General features: G+C 38.6%; 1 protein-coding gene across 1 annotated transcript in view; it reads left to right on the top strand.

Moving 5' to 3' along the window:
- The first annotated feature begins 1494 nt into the window (after positions 1–1494).
- LOC119146963 (GTP-binding protein 10-like) overlaps positions 1495–18619 on the top strand; it is a 59683-nt gene continuing 42558 nt past the window's right edge. The window contains exons 1-15 of the mRNA XM_037385373.1: positions 1495–1656; positions 1967–2029; positions 3378–3443; positions 4502–4611; positions 6545–6621; positions 8040–8138; positions 10008–10157; positions 10282–10459; positions 11442–11565; positions 14081–14129; positions 14214–14335; positions 14826–15042; positions 15919–16083; positions 17352–17470; positions 17927–18045. Coding sequence (XP_037241270.1) covers positions 1510–1656; positions 1967–2029; positions 3378–3443; positions 4502–4611; positions 6545–6621; positions 8040–8138; positions 10008–10157; positions 10282–10459; positions 11442–11565; positions 14081–14129; positions 14214–14335; positions 14826–15042; positions 15919–16083; positions 17352–17470; positions 17927–18045 — 1805 coding nt within the window. The 5' untranslated portion in view covers positions 1495–1509. The remainder of the gene's footprint in view (positions 1657–1966; positions 2030–3377; positions 3444–4501; positions 4612–6544; positions 6622–8039; positions 8139–10007; positions 10158–10281; positions 10460–11441; positions 11566–14080; positions 14130–14213; positions 14336–14825; positions 15043–15918; positions 16084–17351; positions 17471–17926; positions 18046–18619) is intronic.

Genomic DNA, 18619 nt, shown 5'->3' on the forward strand with positions numbered 1-18619 from the left:
ATAGGAAATCTTGTTCCATCCAATGTAGGCCCAGACATAAGGCAGCCAGTGAGAATGTTCACAGGAACAGATGTTTAAACAGAACATGGAAGGGCTAGTAAAATGGTTAGAGGCACGGAGAGATGTGTGTACATGAATGGATGAAAAGCATCAAGCACCAGCTCCAAGACTGGCAGCTGCATTGTCACCTCAGGTGGATGCACTGCACTGTGACACCCTATAGGGCCTGCCCTTGCATGACCTGTGCTCCTATGAATGCAGCTCAGGATGTTATGGGTGTCAGAGCAGTCATCACATTTTCCAAGTTAGAGGCCCATTCTATGCTAGGCTGTATTTTTGCTGTCATTTTGGAGTTGTATACGGGATGAACTTCTACAAAATGCAGAGTGTGGACGGGTACATGTCGTTTTGTGTGTGTTCTCTTTGATGGAAGGAGAACTGTACAGCATATGTGGGTACTAAAATGATATGCATACTACTCCTGAAGAATGCAGGAATGAAATGGGAGGGGTGTAGCATGCAAGCTAGGAAGAATGAAAATAAGAACTGTCTTGGTTATCAGCAGAGCCATAAAGTTTTCCTTCCCATTTCTGTTATCAATCACTTCTTTTCCTGCAAAAGCCATCTGGAGATTCAAACAGCTATCTTAGCAGTTAATAAATTTATTCACGTATTCCAGTGTTTCTTCGGAATTACAGGATTAAAAATGATTTGTTAATGAAGACTGAGGTTGGTATCCACAGTGCCTGTATTCAAAAACCTGGGATATGTGCCTATCCAAAGCTGTATCTGTCAAATCCTGAGAAAGGCAGCTGAGGTGACCTGTGACCGCAACATGAGGCATCACCTGCTGCAGCCGCTTCTGGACACCCAGCTCTCCTCCTCCAGGCATGACGCCACACAGGTCCTCGTGTTCCCAGGCGGTTCGGTGTTGGTGGGCTCAGCCACGCTTCCCTCCTGGAGGCAGCATTTCCGAGGGTGGCCACAGGCCCGTGAGGGGTGCGGGGGTCCCCACAGGAGCAGCTGCGCTCGCAGCCAGCCTGCGGGTGACAACTGAGCAACCAGAAAGGCCACGCTTTCTCTCGTGGCGTGTTTTTTCACGGTCAGGAGTTAGGGGCCGACCAGCCTCTCTCTTCCAGCTCCCCAGCCAGGGACATGCGCAGCCCTTGCGCTGCGCGGAGCTGGGGAGGTTACTTTCTCGCTGAGGAAACGTTGTGTAACAGGACACGAAATGGCATGGCGGGCGGGGCGCAGGGCTGTAGCGCTGGGACGAGGCCGGGAGCCAGGGGCCTGCAGGCGGCGGGGGGCCGGGGCGCCCAGCGGGCGGGGCTCCCGCCGCCCGGGGGGTGCCGGCAGGCGGCGCCGGCCCGGCTCAGCGGGCGGGGTGACGCGGGCGAGGCCGCCGCGGGCCTGGGCCCGGGCCCCGGCGCTGGGAGGTGGCGCCGCCCCGCTGCCATGGCAACGGCGCCGGGCCGCGCTGCGGCCGCGGGCGAGCGGCGGTTCGGCACCATGTCCTCCCTGGCCGTGGCCGAGCCCCCCGCCTCACGGGCGCCCTCTCGCCCCCCGGCCCGCTCCCCGGTTCTATCGCCGGCTTCGGGCCCCTCTCGCTGCGGCGGGGAGCGGCGCATGAACGCCTCGCCCGCCGCCGCCGTCCAGGTGAGCTCCCCCGCGGCCAGGAGTCACCCGCAGCCACCGCCGGCCGAGAGGCGCTGGCCCGGCCCGGCCCGGCCCGCCCTGCCCCGGCTCGGCAGCCCCTGCCCCGGCCCGGCCCCGCTTGTCTTGGCCGCTGCGGCGGGCTGAGAACAGGCCCCGGTCTGTGCTGCACACAGCCGGCGTTACCCGCCCGAGGGCGGGGTCGTGTCGGTTCAACGCGGCGCTTTCACATTTCAAGGTTTAAGCTATTTTAAAGCACGGTCTTAAAAAAAAAAAAAAAAAAAAAAAAAGTTAAAAAGTGTGACTTTTCCAGGATGGACAGTTAAGATCAGTGGATTTGAACCACGTCATCAAACTACTGGAAGATTCAGGCTCAGTAAGTAAGCGTGACACCTCGTTATTTCACTTGCACAGGTAGGAATGGGGCTTAGGATAATGGTCCGTACAGTTCCTTCAGCACCCACCCCAAACACACCAGATGGCGCCGGGGGCTGGGCCTGCAGAGCACAAAGCTGAAGTATCTGCTCTGGTGTTCGAACCCTTCTAGAGGTGGTCGTTGTAATACGGACTGGTATCAGTCATGTTTCTGTATTTAAAAAATGGTATGTGTGTAAATGGCAGTATTTCCTCACACAGACACTTACAACAAACAAAAGACAAAAGCATGCACATTTAAAAAATAGACCTGCAAAATTTGTGGCTTAACTGAGAGTTTAACCTACAGCTAAGAAACATAAATACATTCAGAGTTACTGAAAGTATGTCAGGAATTCATGTAATTCTCCACGTTAACTGCTAACATTTATCCAGGGAGGTGATTTTAAGGGAAGGAGATAGACATGAAGTTCAGAGCTGAAGAACAAATATGACTGTCTACGCACACAAGAGAGCAGTATTGCGTGGACTTCCACAGACCTTTTGGTCTCCACAAAAAGATTTGGCAAACTAAATTCACTAAGCCATCAGTTACTTTTGATCTAAAAACCTAATAATTTATATTCTTAAAACAAGAACTTGATCAAACACCACAGTTTAAGTTAGTTTCCCACAGAGAAGTAGTTTGTGTCTTTCCACCTTCTTTTGATAGAGCTTGATAGAATAAACTTACTGACTGAAGAAAAATGTGCTGAACCATACTGTTTTACTGCTTCTCTAAAGAGTGCAAGATATATGATAAAATGCCCTTAGGATTCTGGGCTTGTAGATTCCTGAAACAACTTTCTGGCCTGCCTCAAGTTGCAGTGCTCTTGCCCAGCATGGAAGTACTCAGAGGGGCTGGAATGAATGCTGCATATCACTGACACACCCTGACTGACATATCCTCATTTCAGTTGTTTTCAGTTTGAATTTGCAGACTTTTCCAGTGGTGGCAGAGCTCCGACTCTAAGCCGCTTAGATCTACGTTTTTACACATCCATGTCATGTATGACATAGGTTTGGTTTTCATAGTTGTCTTTCACAGAATCCCAAAGAATTTAAGACACATTTGAACAAAAGAGTTTTTAAAAAGCCTCTTCAGTTACAAGAGTCCAGACTCCATACTTAGAAATGAGGCTTCATCAAGGAACTAATCCTGCTGCAAAGCACTTTCAGAATTTCATTGTGTCTTGTGATTCTTTAATCTTGTTTCCACTTTCATTTAAACTTAAAAGGGGATAAACATAATCATTTAGTGTTCTAAGGTGAGCTGCAATTAAAACCTGCTTTTCGTTCTTTTACTTAAGAAAGATTTGGAAAAAGAGCAGCTGAAAACTCTCAAGAAGGTAGTCAAGCATTTTGAAAATGGGCTTGTATCCTTTGCCACTGTAGAATTCTGAAGTCATGGTGTTATATGGTAATACTCTTGACTTTTCAGCAAAGCATTTTGTGATGTGCCGTGCTTCCACATGGGGAGCAGTGGTGCTCCACATACATTCTCATCATTGGGCTTCTTGTGCATACATACCCAAGGTTGGTAGGTTAGCAAGATTCTTGGATGCTAGATTAGTTTGCTCCAAAATTCGGTAGAGGGATCTCACCTGTACAGTGGTTGAAAGTGTTCAAAATCTAATTAGTGTACTTCCAACTCAGAATAGACAAGCATAATAATTGTCATTACTTAAGAAGCAGCAGATGAAATTGCAATGACTATCAGTGAGGAGATATTTGAAAGAAAAATAAAGTCAGATTAATTTATCTGAAACTTTTTTTCATATTTACGGTACAAATAGAAAGGCTTCAAGTAATCAGAAGTACTAGGGAGCATGTAGACATAAGGAAAAACATAATTAATATCATAGAGTTCAGCTAAATGCCACAGTGAAAAAGTGAAAAGCTATCACATTACTTCACAATTGAGTTATGGCTAAGTATTTACAGGCAGTTTCCACGGATCAGTAGATTGGTAGTAACTTCTCAGTCTCGCTATTATTCAGTTTTGATCTTGTGCCTCTATTGTAATTTAGATAATCTAAATATGTGTTTGGGTCCAGATTTTCAATCACTTGGGATTACAGTGGGAAAGAATTTAAAATACCTCAAGGCTATCTCAGAATTTAGATAGGTAAATCTGACACTGAGATATAAAAATTTTTTGTATTTTTAGGTATTCAGTGCTGAACTTGCAGTGAGTTTAGCTGATCAGAAATCTAAATCAGATTTGTGAGAATTGTACTTGGGTAAAAGTAATGCTGCTTCAAAAAGCCAAAGTATTGACTCATGTGCTCATTTTAGACATCTAATTTTGTTAAAGCACTGGCCTTGTTTTTTCTTGGTTTTGTCTTTGAAGTATGAGGAATACAGTTTTCAACTTCTGCTTCTGTTCCACAGCAGTACAGTCAATCTGATTTCCTTAACTTTAAATTAAAAGCCCCTTAAGGATTTAGCACAAATTATCGAAATTCTTAAGCTGTGTGCAGAAAAAATGAATGAACAGGAAGCTTTTACTGAGCCTTTATGTGAACTTATTGAATTATGTGGGTAAGTATTTCAGCCCTTCTTTTAGAGATTGAAACATTTATTAACATGTTCATACGTTTTCTAGGGCAACTGGCATATCCATACAGCATTGATCGACAAGGCTTCTAGATCTGCAAGGCATCTATTGTATCATCCCTTCGTTTTCATGAACTGTGTTTTCCTTGAGTCTAATTTCTGTTGGCATGAAAGAGGGACCGGACCCATTTTAGCAGTTCAGTATCTCTGAAGCTACCTATTACGTATTCAAAACTGTGTTGTGATTGTCCCCAGCTTGCTTGGAAGCAATTCCCCAAGGTGTCTTACTGCCTGAGTAAGTTGTTCTGGGACTGCTGGCCTCAAAAGATTCAGCAGCCAAGTCCTGCTGAGGTATGTTTTGCCATTTCAAACAAACTCCCTGAGTTTAAAAATCTGAGGTAAAGACACTTTAATGCCTGAAGATAAGCTTTATGAAATAACAAGCCGTATTGCAGAAGAGAAAGAACCACAACAATCTGAGGATTTGGAATTTATAATTACTTGAAAAATATATTGCATGAACTTCTGGTCATCTCCATTGTCATACTATATTTATAGAATAGAGTTTAGGTGTTATCCACACTTGTCAATAGTTTTCTCCTCCTCAACAGTTTAATATAAAGTTCCTTACAGAATGCTTGTAACTACAGTTACTCCTGTATTTAATTATAATTGGAGAGAGTAAGGAAGGGAAAAATTATGCCAGACAGAAAACGAGTCACATAGAAACCAGATATTCAAACAGGTTTTTGCATACCTTCCTCTCAGCTGTTAGCTTTAATAAGCATAGAACTTCTCAGCTGAGTATTTCATTTCCCCGAGCACCGTCAGTTGTACTGCTTTCCTCTGCTGCCACACAGTGGAGAATGCGAAAGGACATCACGAAGTTTCTTTTTCTTTGGCAGAAGGGAGACAAAACTGAGATTGAGTGTATAAAGTCGATAAAATGTAGTTGTGAGTAAGGCTTTTTGTCTCTTAAAGCAGTTCAGCAATAATCACGGGTTTTGCAATGGATATATGTTGGAAGATTGCACCCTTGGGTTTTGCTTCAATTTCTGCACTATGGAAATTCCACCACAATTCACTGCTGCTTCATATGACAAAGAGAAGCCTGTAACTAGAGGGAGGGGCTATTATTTAAAATTTTCTTTCAGATACTAGAACTTCTGTAGTAAAATTTTCCACTCTTTCATAACTGCTTCTGTTTACATGTCTTCTTCCCACTTCTTTCAATGGCTGTTTCTTCCCCCCTCCCCCCCATTTATTCCATTATTTGCTCTCGCCTTTCTTTTTCTCTGACTGTGTTTACAGAGGTTAACCTACCGGAAAGCTGGTTCTACACTGAGCTGCAGAGACCTTAGCATAATATTCTAATGTTTACTGTTGGAGAATTTTTAGCACTTACATGTTTATGTTAAATTTATTTTCCAAGTGTTATTGAATATCTCTTACTATCCTGTTTTTAAAAACATATTTGTCATTGGGCTATTTGGAGTCAGTTTATTGGTTTTATTTTTATCTATTTCAAGAGGTTTGCCCAGGGTATATGATCCTTTTTTTGCACCTCTGCACATGTCTACGCATAGTATAGCTCTACAATAGCCTGATAGTGCCTAGATTCCAGTATTTAATCTTCCACATTTAAATGACATCTGTTTATTCACTGGTTTTTATTGTATCGAATATGAATTACGGAGATATTGTCTATGAACATGTACCACTAATTGCCAGATTATGGACTTTTCAGTCTAGAATCAACACTGCGAAGGATATATTTGTCCTAGGAAAAGTGTCCTTATTTGCAAAAAATGTCAAGGAACAAGAGAAAAAACTATTGAGCTTTCCTAGTGACTTGATTAATGTGTTCTTCTGCAGTGTTTTAAGCATAGTTGTAATATTTTTAAATTTCATTTTTCAGGTTACCATTTCAAAAAAAGAAATTATCTGATGAAGTAAGCTATTCCAAGGCAGTTTCAAAATCCATTGCACAACTGGGTGAGTATAAACTGGTATGCCACAATTAAATTATTATTATTCCATAATAAAATGAACTGTATTATTAGCCAATTTTAATTTCTTGTTACCTCCATAGTAAAGGTAAGTAATTTCTTTCACTTATTCATTCAGTCCTCTGTGCTTTTTAGTACTAGAAACCATTCTTACTTAGCTTTGCAGCTAACCTGCAGGTTAGCTAGCAGAATTACATATTTGCCAGTGTCAAAAGCTATGTGAGATAACTTTATCAGTACAACTGAGCAACTAAACCAGTCTATAGCCTGTTTCATTTCATGTTGCTCTGAGAAATTGGTGTATTACTGTAACAACTGGAGCCTGGGATAAGAGGAACGTGGATCCTTCCTGCTTCTTTGAAACCAAATGGAAGAAACAAGTGAGAAACAGTAACTCCTGATTCCCAGCTCAAAGCTTTGAAAGCCCAAAACCTGAGACTTATCATCTACAAAGGCAAAACAGAAGTCAGTTTAGTGCCACGCCTTGCTAGGAGTAGCAGTTTCTGACCTGAGCTTCCTGCTGCATCTGAGCCATGAGCTTCTATTTTTCAGAAATCTGTTTTAAGAGAGCTGTTGAGGAGAAGGTGTCAAAGTCACGTCTTAATGTCACTGGACCTCTTAGTACCAAAATATCTTTTTATGACCTTGCATGTCATATTTGTGATTTTCAAAGAAGATAATGCAAGCACTGTAGGTTAAGAAGACTTCCAAATAGAGCACAAGTGATATATCAGCTCACTTAGTGGTAAGATTTAAATGATAAAGAGGTAGCACAATCAGACTATCACACATGAGAAAAAAAGATGTTTCTTGAAATGGGTGAGAAAGTATTTTTAGAAGTCTTTATTTTCACAGGTCCAAGTAGATAGCAGAATGGCCTCCTGGTTTCAGATAGTTCCAGGTTCTTTTCAGAGTAGCATGCCTAAAAAGACACTAAAACCTGAAAGATGATTTATATTATCCATCTTAGGCACTGTTAGCTCTCAATGGAATTCTCTTTATCTTGTGGGAAAGGATCTTCTTCTGTGCTCCCTCTATGTCATATCATGTCTGCTAGAAGAAAAGTTTCTGACATGTAACAATGACAACAGTCTAGTGTAGTAGCTTTCTTCTGAATTCAACAACTCCTGGAATAACATCCAGTCTCTTACAAGGGTCTGTAGCCATAAAGCAGAGGAGGTCGCTTTTTGATAAACCCTGTGCTACTCCTCTAAGACCTTTGTCCTCTTCAGTGTGGAAGTCCCTGTCCCTTGAGTATTTTAATCAAACTCTGCATGAAACGACAGATTTGTAGGGGGTATGACCAAAGGAAACACTAAGTACTGTAAATGGAAGTGTTAAGATTACTTTCTTAAAAAATTATAAACTTTGTAAATTACTTTTTTTTTTTTCTGTTTCTAACAGGTTCTTTGATGAGCGTGCCAAGCTCTCAAGTTAGAATACAAATCTGTAAGTGTGTTGTTAGCTTTTATAATACAGAACTCCCAAGAAAACTACTTTCAGGTAAAGCACAGTATTTTCAAGTGTGGCAAGAAATCGAGTGTTTATGATCCCAGCAACTTTGAAATGGCTCTTTTAATTAGCTGTGGATTAATTTTTCTTTATAACTATAGTTACCATATCTCATATATTAAATATAGAGCATTAGCTAGCATGCAATTAAAGTTTTTGCAGCAATATGTACTCAAAACCCGAAATTAGTTCATCAATGTACAAGGAATTAATTATTACCTTTATGGGATCTAGAAAATGTGAAGTGGTTACAAGTTCTCTGAGACATGGATAATGGAAGAAGAAAGAGTGGTTAGGATCAGAACATAAGGGAAAGGTTATTTTCAACTTTGTATATGTAGCCTGCAGAGAAGCAGCTCTGGTTTCACTTGTGTTGCTTGTGAGGGATAGATCTGAGCCCATCTAAATTTGATTGAATTCATATTATATGGACACATTTAAATGTAGGCTTTGAATAAATTGTGTGACTTGTCTCTGCAGAAAGAGGCTGATGATGCATTCATATGAGCTCAGGCGTGATCCTCTGGTATTACAGATAGGCACGCAAACTGTCATCGGAATCGACTACTATTTATTCCTTTGACCCTTATGATAGTGCCAGAGGCTGTTATCAGGCAAAGTCAGTCATGGATCTTCTCCTAGAGGGGCACAGGATCACAGGCTGTGAGACAGCGCTAGATTTATAGGGAGCCATGCTATAGATGAACATTGTCACAGTGTGGATCCAGAGGGCAGGTGAGGGAGCATGCTGAATGTCAGTGTGCTCCTTTGCAGTGTTCCGACAGCATGGCACTAGTTCCTGTGCCCTCTTGCTAGTTTTCATTTATTTTAGGAGGCCTAAAGAACCTGCAGCTGCAACAGCCCTCACAAGATTCTAGAAATATGAAAATGTATAAATTTGGGTTTACCTTACAAACAAGACTCAAATCCTGCAAGCAGCTATGTGTGCATTTAGTTGTATATATGTAAAGAATTCCATCAAGATAAGTGAATGTTAAATATCAAGAGATTTTATTCTTCTCCAGATTTAGAAAATAAAGTGTTATCTCAAAACTGAATGAAGTATTTTAGTCTGGGTTTTTTAGTCAAATTCTTCATCTCTAAGCAAATATGTAAATCTTGCCAAAGTTTGATCCTGTAGAGTTCTCTTACCTGTAAAGTAATACCCTTAGAGCCTATCAGAGTTTTTGCTTAGTTAAAACTTGTTTCACCACATGCATTATCTGCATTTATCAATCCTACATTTCATGTAATTTGATATATATATTTTTAAGCTATTTAAGATAAACTTTGCTTTCATGAGTTAGCATATATAAATATAAATTTATTTTCTCAGTGCTTCCCCTTCCCCCGTAATTCAGTAATGAAGTATGGATTTGCTTATGCATGGACAAAACTAAGAACAGGAACACATTAGAAAGTCAAGCTTAGAAATCTAAGGTTGGATTCACATATTTTCCGTAATACAGTAATAAAGGCATAAATTCTCTAGTAATTAGGCTGCAGAAGATAACTAGGACCTGCACCAACAACTTACTGCATGAACTGAAGAAGTTTTTTCACCTTTCTGTAACCTTGCTGGTTCTTTCATTCTGTAAATTCTAGGAAGCAATTAATTTGTTTATATAGCATTTTAGTCTCTCTGAGGGTAAGACTGTTGGATATGCTTTAGGCACTATTAATACTCAGATATAAGAAAAGCCATCTCTTATTTATTGGATTGGTTTTTCAATTGGTTTTAGGACTAAGGAAATATGATACTCGGTTCTCAATCCTTTCTTGAGAAAGGGTGAATATTTTGTGAAGTAATGAAAATTCTGAATATTTACTGCATTATGACTGAAGCTATCGTATGTGCAGGTTACCAGCCAACAAGTGCAAACTACAAAATTCAGATGGCTGAATTAGGAGGATTAGCAGAAGCTCTAGTTTTGTCTCTAGCATTAGTTGAAAATCAACTTACCGAAAAGTTGTGGGTACTTAAAGCTCTCCAGCATCTCTCCAGATCTGGTTAGTACAAACTATTCTTTCAACTGTCTCAATACCTCTGATCTTAGATCACTTATTCTCTGAAGATGCCTAAAACAATTACTGACCTACAGGTAATTAATTATTCAGATTTTCATAATTTCAGGAGTAAACTGCAGACTTATGATGAAGGCCCAAGCAGCCCGCATACTCTGTTTGTACCTAAATGGTGTTGATCCCTCAGGACAGCTGGTGTTCCATTCCTCAGAAATTCTATGGAACCTGTTAGAAAACACCTCAAAAGAAGAAGTTGTTAATCAGCTCAGTAGCTTGGAATGTGTACAGTAAGTACAGAGAAACATTTTATGGAGACATCTAAAGCGTTGCTATTGTGTAGCATTTTGTTTGAAATGAATTGAGAGAAAATACAGATGGAGAATGGTGGTGTCTCATTACGTCCTCATTAAGGTTTCAGTGTTAACACATCTGATTCTCCAGAATGGAAGCAGTACTTGATCAGACCTTACAGCCAAGCAGCCTATGATTTAGACCCCTCAGGCATCTCTTTCAGCAAGTTAGATAGCACTGTGGCCTGTGAGATGCCTGGAAATTGTATATGATCCAAGAGATGCCTGCTGGGTAGCTTTCAAACTCAGTGGCCAGGATCCATCTAAAAGCACATCCAGTCAACTTCAAAACTATTTCATTGTCAAGCCTCTCTATATTTCATGAATACAGTGATCCGCTACCAGTTGTTTCTGTTACAGGGTAAGAGGGAGTTCAAGGTGCTCTGCTGCATAATGCAGGAGGTATAGGCCTATCTATTCCTTTGTATGATGAAGTTATTTACACCATTTTCAAGCTCATGTTAGGCCCAGTAGTCCAGTATTACTGCACTGTTGAAATGCTGATATTATAAAATCAGTAGGAAACTATGCTATGTTATACAAAGCTTAGTTCTAGATCCTTTGCTGGTGCAAGTGACACTGGTTTAACCATTTAGGGTTAGACCATTTCTTCTCAATAATAATTCAAAAATATCGAGTTCCATGCATGAGTAAATACTATATCTTTCTATTAATTAATTACATCACATACAGTGGAAGGTGCAATTTGTAATAACATACACTTTGCATCTATGCTTAAATTTGGTGTCTGGAGGTACACGTAAGAATCCATTTCATAATAAAGTCTTACGTTATTTCTCTTGCAGTTAAACCCTAAGGCTTTGAAAAGGATAGTGTTGAATAAGGATTCATATACCTAGAGCTGTTTAAAATTAGAATATGAAAAGAAAAAATAAAACGCATTTCACTTTCTTTTAAGTGCTTTGAAAGAAGTATTTGTAGATCTTCTCATGCATGGTTTCCGGCATTACGATCGCCAGCTACGGAATGACCTCTTGGTGGTTGCCACATTACTAGCTGAAAATCCTGAAGCATCTATGATTGTAAGTATTTATAGTTATATTCCAGAGACTAATAACTTCTCCTTTGATATTATATACTCAGTATTTTTTGCCCATTAGGGTCTAGTATTTGTTCTATTCTGACTCCAGTGCTTCCTCTTTCTTAGATTTGCTGAGCAAGAAACCATTTCTCTTTCTGCAATTCCCCTTCGCTCAAAGAGACTCCAAATCTGTAGGTCATTATTCTGGAGTACTAGCATCAACCTTACTTAATACTTTAAAAACTACACCAACGCTATTCATGTGCAAAAGTTAATGCTAACTCTTGTATACTTGTGCAGATTCTCAGATGTGCTATTCTGTTATAAGGAGTTTTGCACTAAATCTCTTCTGCTGTTTGAGGATGTAGGAGTACGGGCTATATTCAGATGGCTCAAATTCAACTGAAATATCTGTGCCTTATAACCAGGCACAAGAAGGATCCTCCAAAAGTCATCTCAGAACCCCTAAATAAAAAGCTGAGAAAATAATTACTTAGATCCAGTTAATAAGAGACACATAAGACTAGGTCACATAAATGTAGTCCAGAATGCACTATCATGACTTGCCTAAAAAGCAGATGACTCATTCTTCTGTAATATTCCAGAATTTTTATGAGGAAACTAGAGAGAAGTTAACTTTTAATAGATGTTAATGTTCTTTTATTGTTTTGTTTTACAGCTGAGGTTTAGAACATCATTTAAAGTTGTGACACACATACTGAAAAATTAAGCAACCAAATTCCTGTAGATCTATTGGCCATTCAGGAATGGATTACTTCAGGGAATTAATTTCTCAACTTGAGTAGAAGTTTCCCAATTGGCTGCATTACTAAATAAATTTTATAGTCTGCAATGAAGATTACAGTTTTTTCATTCAAGCTTTCCATTTTGTCACTAACGATTATGAAATGTCTGTTATACTATTGCAGCAACATACTTGATGTCTAAAACATTCAAATTGTTTATTTGGCTGTATAAACAGGGCAGTTTTTTCCTACAAGATAAGCTTTTAATTCCTTATACTCCTTATACTACAAGGAAGAAAAATTGTTTCAATGAAGAAAAATGAAAATGTTTTAATTTACATTCTGTGTTCTCAGCCTCCCTAGATATTTTACAAGGTATAAATATCAAGTAGACAAAAACATTAACATTACCATTGAATCCTGCCTTGTAGGTAATACCAGAGAAATTTTCATCTGAGTGTTCTCTTTTTGTCTTAATATACTACCCAAGCAACTTCAGAAAACTCAGTCTTGTATTTAACATAATTCAGAAAACAGCATAGGAATCTGAGCCTTTGAAAAGGGAAATCATCTTCTCACTACAAGTAAACTGGAAAATATATGTCAAGTAAAGCTTATGTTGATATTAATTACTATTATTTCTGTGTTAAAACAAAACTGTATGTTTGGTAATTGCTGACTGGTTTCCATCTGAATTTTCATTCATCAGCAAGGAAAATAATAAGTTATAACATTGGTTTTTATTTAACCACTTTGCAATGAGTTTGTACAGAGAATATAGATACTATAGAGACAAAAGCTAATAGGCAATATAGTTGTGTACTCCAGAATTTTCTTTAAAATTACTTTTGCAATATTTTCCCGATTGTTAAAATCATTTGGGTTTATGCTAACTTCCAGATCTAGGCCAAGCAAATCAGATCAGAGCTTGTTGGGGATGCATCTAAAAAGCTGTTGCAAAACTAATAGAACTGTTTGATTCTGCTGGAGTGTCTGTGTAGTGTTCTGTGAGCTCTGCTCCTGTTGAGAGCTCGTGAAAAGCTCTGTGGTGGCTTTGCTGGAGTACTGAGGCCAAGTTAATGTATTTTGTTGCTCAAGAAGAGCACTGTGCTGGTAACCACGGCTTCTAATCACCTCAGAAACAAAGCCTCTAGTGTGCTGCATAGACACCCGCTGGTCTCAGTCCTATCCACAGTTACATTAGACATAACTTCCTTCTGTTAGCTCTCCAGGAACTGTAAATTACAAGATTTTATTTTCTGAATTGTTAATATGTAATATTTCTAAATGCGTGTTGCTCATACATGCAGTTTTCTTGTGCTTATTTGTAAATGCACTAAAGTTCAACATAAGTGCTTTAGTACGCACAGCTGAAGGCATAAAATTTTAGGGTTTTTGTGATAACTGACAACCCTGATGTCTAAACTTACACGTGCACAAACAAATTTTAAAAAACACAACTCTTTTAACAGTACTGAGAACAGAGTTTTCATGTGTGGCAGATTATAGTAGTGAATACCTGTGTTTGGGACTTCCCCATGCAAGTTCAGGCTTGTACTGAATGAGACGTGTATTTAACTAATTGTACCCTTAGGACTGTAGTTAGTATTGTACAATGGTCAAATGGTTGATCTCTTCTTTGATAAAATTCTGTTTATTCTGCCATACATTAAACTCTGTGTTCTGAAGAAAAAAGCAAAAATAGAATTCAATCTTAAGTTGTAATTTTGCTGCAATTTAATTTATTTATGTTTTTTGAATACCTATTAGGAAAGTGGATTTGCAGAGCTCTTAATAGCACTTGCAACATTTACTGAAGGTAAGAGATTTCATACTGCATAATTACACTGTTTTGACTTTTCATGATGATTTTTTTGTAACTTGTCTACAATTTCCTCCATAGTTAAAATTCCCAATCCCTTGGTAAAAGCTGTTAAACTTACCTACTCTTATGAGGACTTTGAGCTGAAGAAGTTACTATTTAATATAATAAGAGTCCTTTCTAAAGACCCATGTGCTGTACAGGTAAGTTTTAACAGAACAGAAGATACAACAAGCCGGGGAAAAAAATAAGGGGGGTGGGAGCAGGGCAGAAGTCAGAAGAATCACAGGAATATTATTTAGCTGTCCATCTGGCATAGTCCAATAGACAGCTCCAAATCAATAATTCATACATAACTTTAGACCAAGTTCTGCTGTTTGAAAGCAGCATACAGTTTCTATTTTAGAAAAGTTACAAACCTAGACCATGCTAGGAAAATTACCTGTCAAGTGATTGCAAAGCATTACTGAAATACATGTGAAAAACATAATAAAGTTTAACACATCACAGTCCGTGGGAATGCTACAGGATATAAACAGTTTATCTGTACTGGCAGTACATGCATCACATACTTTCTCAATAAAAAATAATTTTCATAGTGTAACAGGTAAGATTGAGTCATTGCTTTAGATTTTTCTTATTTGCATGTGAAACCTGTAAGATGTCTCTCTTTCTCTTTTGTCTTGACTGCAGCTTCTCAGTGAAAGTGATGTGATGCCAGCTTTGCTTTATTATGTAAAACCAAACCAAAAGCCTGGATTTCATGACTGGTCTGCTGCCCAGTATGAAGAATTACAGCTTCATGCAATTGCTATTTTAGCTTCAGTGGCTCCCTTGTTAGTAGATAAATATTTGTCCTGCCAAGCGAATACCCTTCTCCTTGTGTTTCTAGAATGGTGTATAGGCCAAGGTCAGTAGGTGCTCATGGCTGTCATACACAGTAACCTCAAAACACAACTCAACTGAACTTATTCTTTGACAAGAGGGAAAAATGTAAAACTCATGAAGTTAGAATGATTCTTTGGCAATAGGTCACTTGGGAAAGTAATCTTTCATAAAGAAAGGACCATAGTATTTTTCCTACTGAAAGCTAAGCTGGTGCCCCATTCCCTGGGTACCACTGTATTGCTACTCCTTCAGTTGTGTGGGCTGCCACACATCTCTACTGCCCATGTTTTAAGCTAGTCAGATACTCTTGTTGTGGCAACAAGTCCATCCAGTAATTCCTGTCATGAGGCAGGATGCATTAACTCAAACTTAGAGCTGTAAACAGTAAGGCAGCTTCCAGATTAAAGCTGGTTTGTGACCATCAGCTAAAAGTATGGGCTAAGTAAAAAGATAACTAACTGTAATCAGTTTCATGGACTGGTTTTGTGGGAGTAGATAGTTTTCACCATGACACTGGTATGTTTTCCTAGGAAGAATTTTTCATTTGGGTCTAATGGAGATAAAAAGATTGCTATAACTGTCATGTTAGAGAAGATATTTCACATTTTGGAGACTGCTTATTAACCTAGTAAGATTAAAAAAAAATTAATAATTTTAAATGTTCACTAAAACCATACCTTTCTTATGAATGTAAAAAGTATAGCCCTACACAGGCTTAGTACTAGATGTTTTTAAACAAGAAGGCTTTCTGACATTAAGGGATATATTTTGTTTGTTTGTTTCTTTTCAGCTTACACTGATAAGCTTTTTTTCTTTTGCCTTCCCCCAAGCATATTATTATTCTGAATTTACGCTGTCTGCCAAAAAAAAAAAAATACTCATTGTGATTGCTCCACAGATCGTTTCCTTGGTCAAGGTAACAGTTTCCATGGAACAGGTGGTCGTGGCAACAAACTTGCACAAATGCGCTACAGCTTGAGAGTGCTGAGATCTGTTGTGTCCCTTTATGATGATGCTGTGAACGTTAATTTGTGTGACCAGGGAGCAATTAGCCAGCTACTGGGTAAAGCACAATTTGTATTGCTCTACTTAAATTAGTGCATTTCTGTTGACACTAGGAATGTTAGTGCTTTCTTGTGTGCTGTGGTTTTAGTGTGTTACTTCTTTGCTGAAAAACTAAAAACCCTCACTTAATCCAAGATGTATTTGATTTGATTTTGAATTTTGTTACACTGTAACACACAAAGTTGAACAAACTAAGCAAAACAGACAGCTGTAAAAGCTTAGGTGTTTAATTTCAGAGTGAAAGCTGCCCCTTTTCCCTTTATTGTACTTCCTTTGTTACATTGTACATTTATGGTAGCCTGTGGGAACTCCAGCCATGAGTCTTGTTCTACCTGTCTGGTACAGTGTCACTTTCCACAGCCCGTCTTTAGAGTAGAAGAAAATTAAAACCAATGTACTTTTATATGAATAATATTATGAAGAATAAAAGCAGAATAAAACTGCTGAACCACTGCACCTGCAATTTTAGAGCATTTGTTTGTTCAGTAACATATACCTACTGTTACATTTGTTTTTACGTTGCAATACACACTGTGTTCTTTTCTTACAATAATAAAAAGTTTCCAGTACTCTGTCAGACTCATGCTGGAAGAGACAAAATAGGTAAGATCCTTTGGAATTCAAAGAGTATGTTGTATCAGGAAGCCTAGAAATAGAAGCTGTAATACCCTCAGCTGAAAATTGAACTCCAGTGAAAACTCTGTGGAAACTTACAGATTTTAGTGAAAGCAAAATTAACGCTATACCTTACGTATCAGATTCAAGTAACTTTTCTTACTTTGGGGGAGTTCTGTGTCTGAATGTCATCTTTCACATAGTGGTTCCAAGGCCAATTTTCTCAGCAGTGGTGGTATTTTATGTCTCCCATGTTTCCACTGCCAGTACAGATGTTTGTGAGGCTGTACAGCAGGGCAAATCAGTAAGTTTGTAGCCTTTTTCTAAGAGTTGCTTAATTCAGATCAGTTCCCTGAATTCATTGCACTGGCACAATACAAGGAGTAGCACAGAGACTGAACAAGGAAGAAGTCCGTGCAAGCTGCTATCAACAGCTCTGTCACCAAAAGTAAAGTCCATGAAGCCACAGCATCAGTGGTGCATTTCAGCAAGCTATTACAAAACAGAGGAGATAAAACTGAACAGCATAAGTTGATTTCTTTAAAAAACCCTTGGTGTAAATTTGATATTATTTCTTTTAAATGAACAGCTGTAATAGAATTCTGACTTGTGTATAGGATATTAACATGTATAAAACATATTCGTTTATAGATATCCTAAAGTATGCAGCAAACAAATCTAAAGAGAAAGAAGATGCCATTCTACTGGAAATCCAAGCTGATATATTATTTCTTTTGTCTGCTCTCTGTGAAAATGATCTCCACAGAAAGGTATGTATCTTTCTACCTCATACTGTGCAGAAAATATCAAAATATGATATATTTTCATTTAAAGGATATTGCTTCTCTTTAATTATTCAAAAGCAGATGTGAACTGTAATTCATCACTAGCAAATCAGGTCTGATAACGGGTTTTGGTGGCAGTGACAGTTAGAATGCATAATCACTCAGAAATCCACTAGGAAGTGTCTCACCTATTTCACTGCTAATTTACGTGGTTTTGAAGTGAATATATGAAAGTGTGCTAACAAATGAGATTAGCAGTTTGGAAAAACTGAAAATCTCTTTTTCTTATGTATATCATAAGGAATATATTCTGCTCTAATGAGTGGGCCAAATTTATTACAAAATAAATATTTAAAGTTTTCAATTTCTTTTGTATTTTTAATGTAGTTATTTAGTAAATATCATTTAAGAAACATATTGCTTTAATTAACGTTTCAACAGGAACTCTTCAGCTATGAAGGAGTGAATATACTGATCACATTCATTCAGATGGATTCAAAGAAGTTACACAGTGAATTAGGCCACAATTGTCTCCTCCTCAGTGCACTCGACTGCTTGTGGTTAGTAAAGTATTTTAGCAGCAGTAACTTAAAAATGTCAAATCTGGTATTTTTTAGGTCTGCAGTGCTATGGCTTTTCTCTGTACATGTAGGCCTTTCTTCTATTTTTAATGTATAAAAATCTTTCATACAATTTGACTAATTAAAAATGGTACAAAATAAATGGAAAATTCTGTATGTGTTCTCTTCTAAATAAGGGTTCAGGATGACAACCTAACTCCCCACACAAAGTGACCTCCTGACATGGAAAGTTACCTAAGACTCTCTGAGAGGTGTATGGTTAGGGTCTGTAAATAACTTTAGAGAAGTAAACAGAAGGCAAGAATAGACCAATATTAGCTAAAAACTGTGTAAGCATAAGAAGTGCTTATAAACTGGCTAAATTGGGCTAGAAATATTTTAATGATTGCTATCAGAGAATGCCAATACATAGGAAGATAACCAAAAGTTAATTGGTTTTAAGGCAGAGGTTGATAAATACATTGGAAGCCAAATGATATGTTTGTCTGGGAGAAAAGACTGATGCAGAAGATCCCTTCAGTTGCTGTTTTAATGACCATAAGTGAGGAAGTAA

Source organism: Falco rusticolus, chromosome 4, assembly GCF_015220075.1.
Source record: "Falco rusticolus isolate bFalRus1 chromosome 4, bFalRus1.pri, whole genome shotgun sequence".
In the NCBI taxonomy this organism is placed as follows: Eukaryota; Metazoa; Chordata; class Aves; order Falconiformes; family Falconidae; genus Falco; species Falco rusticolus.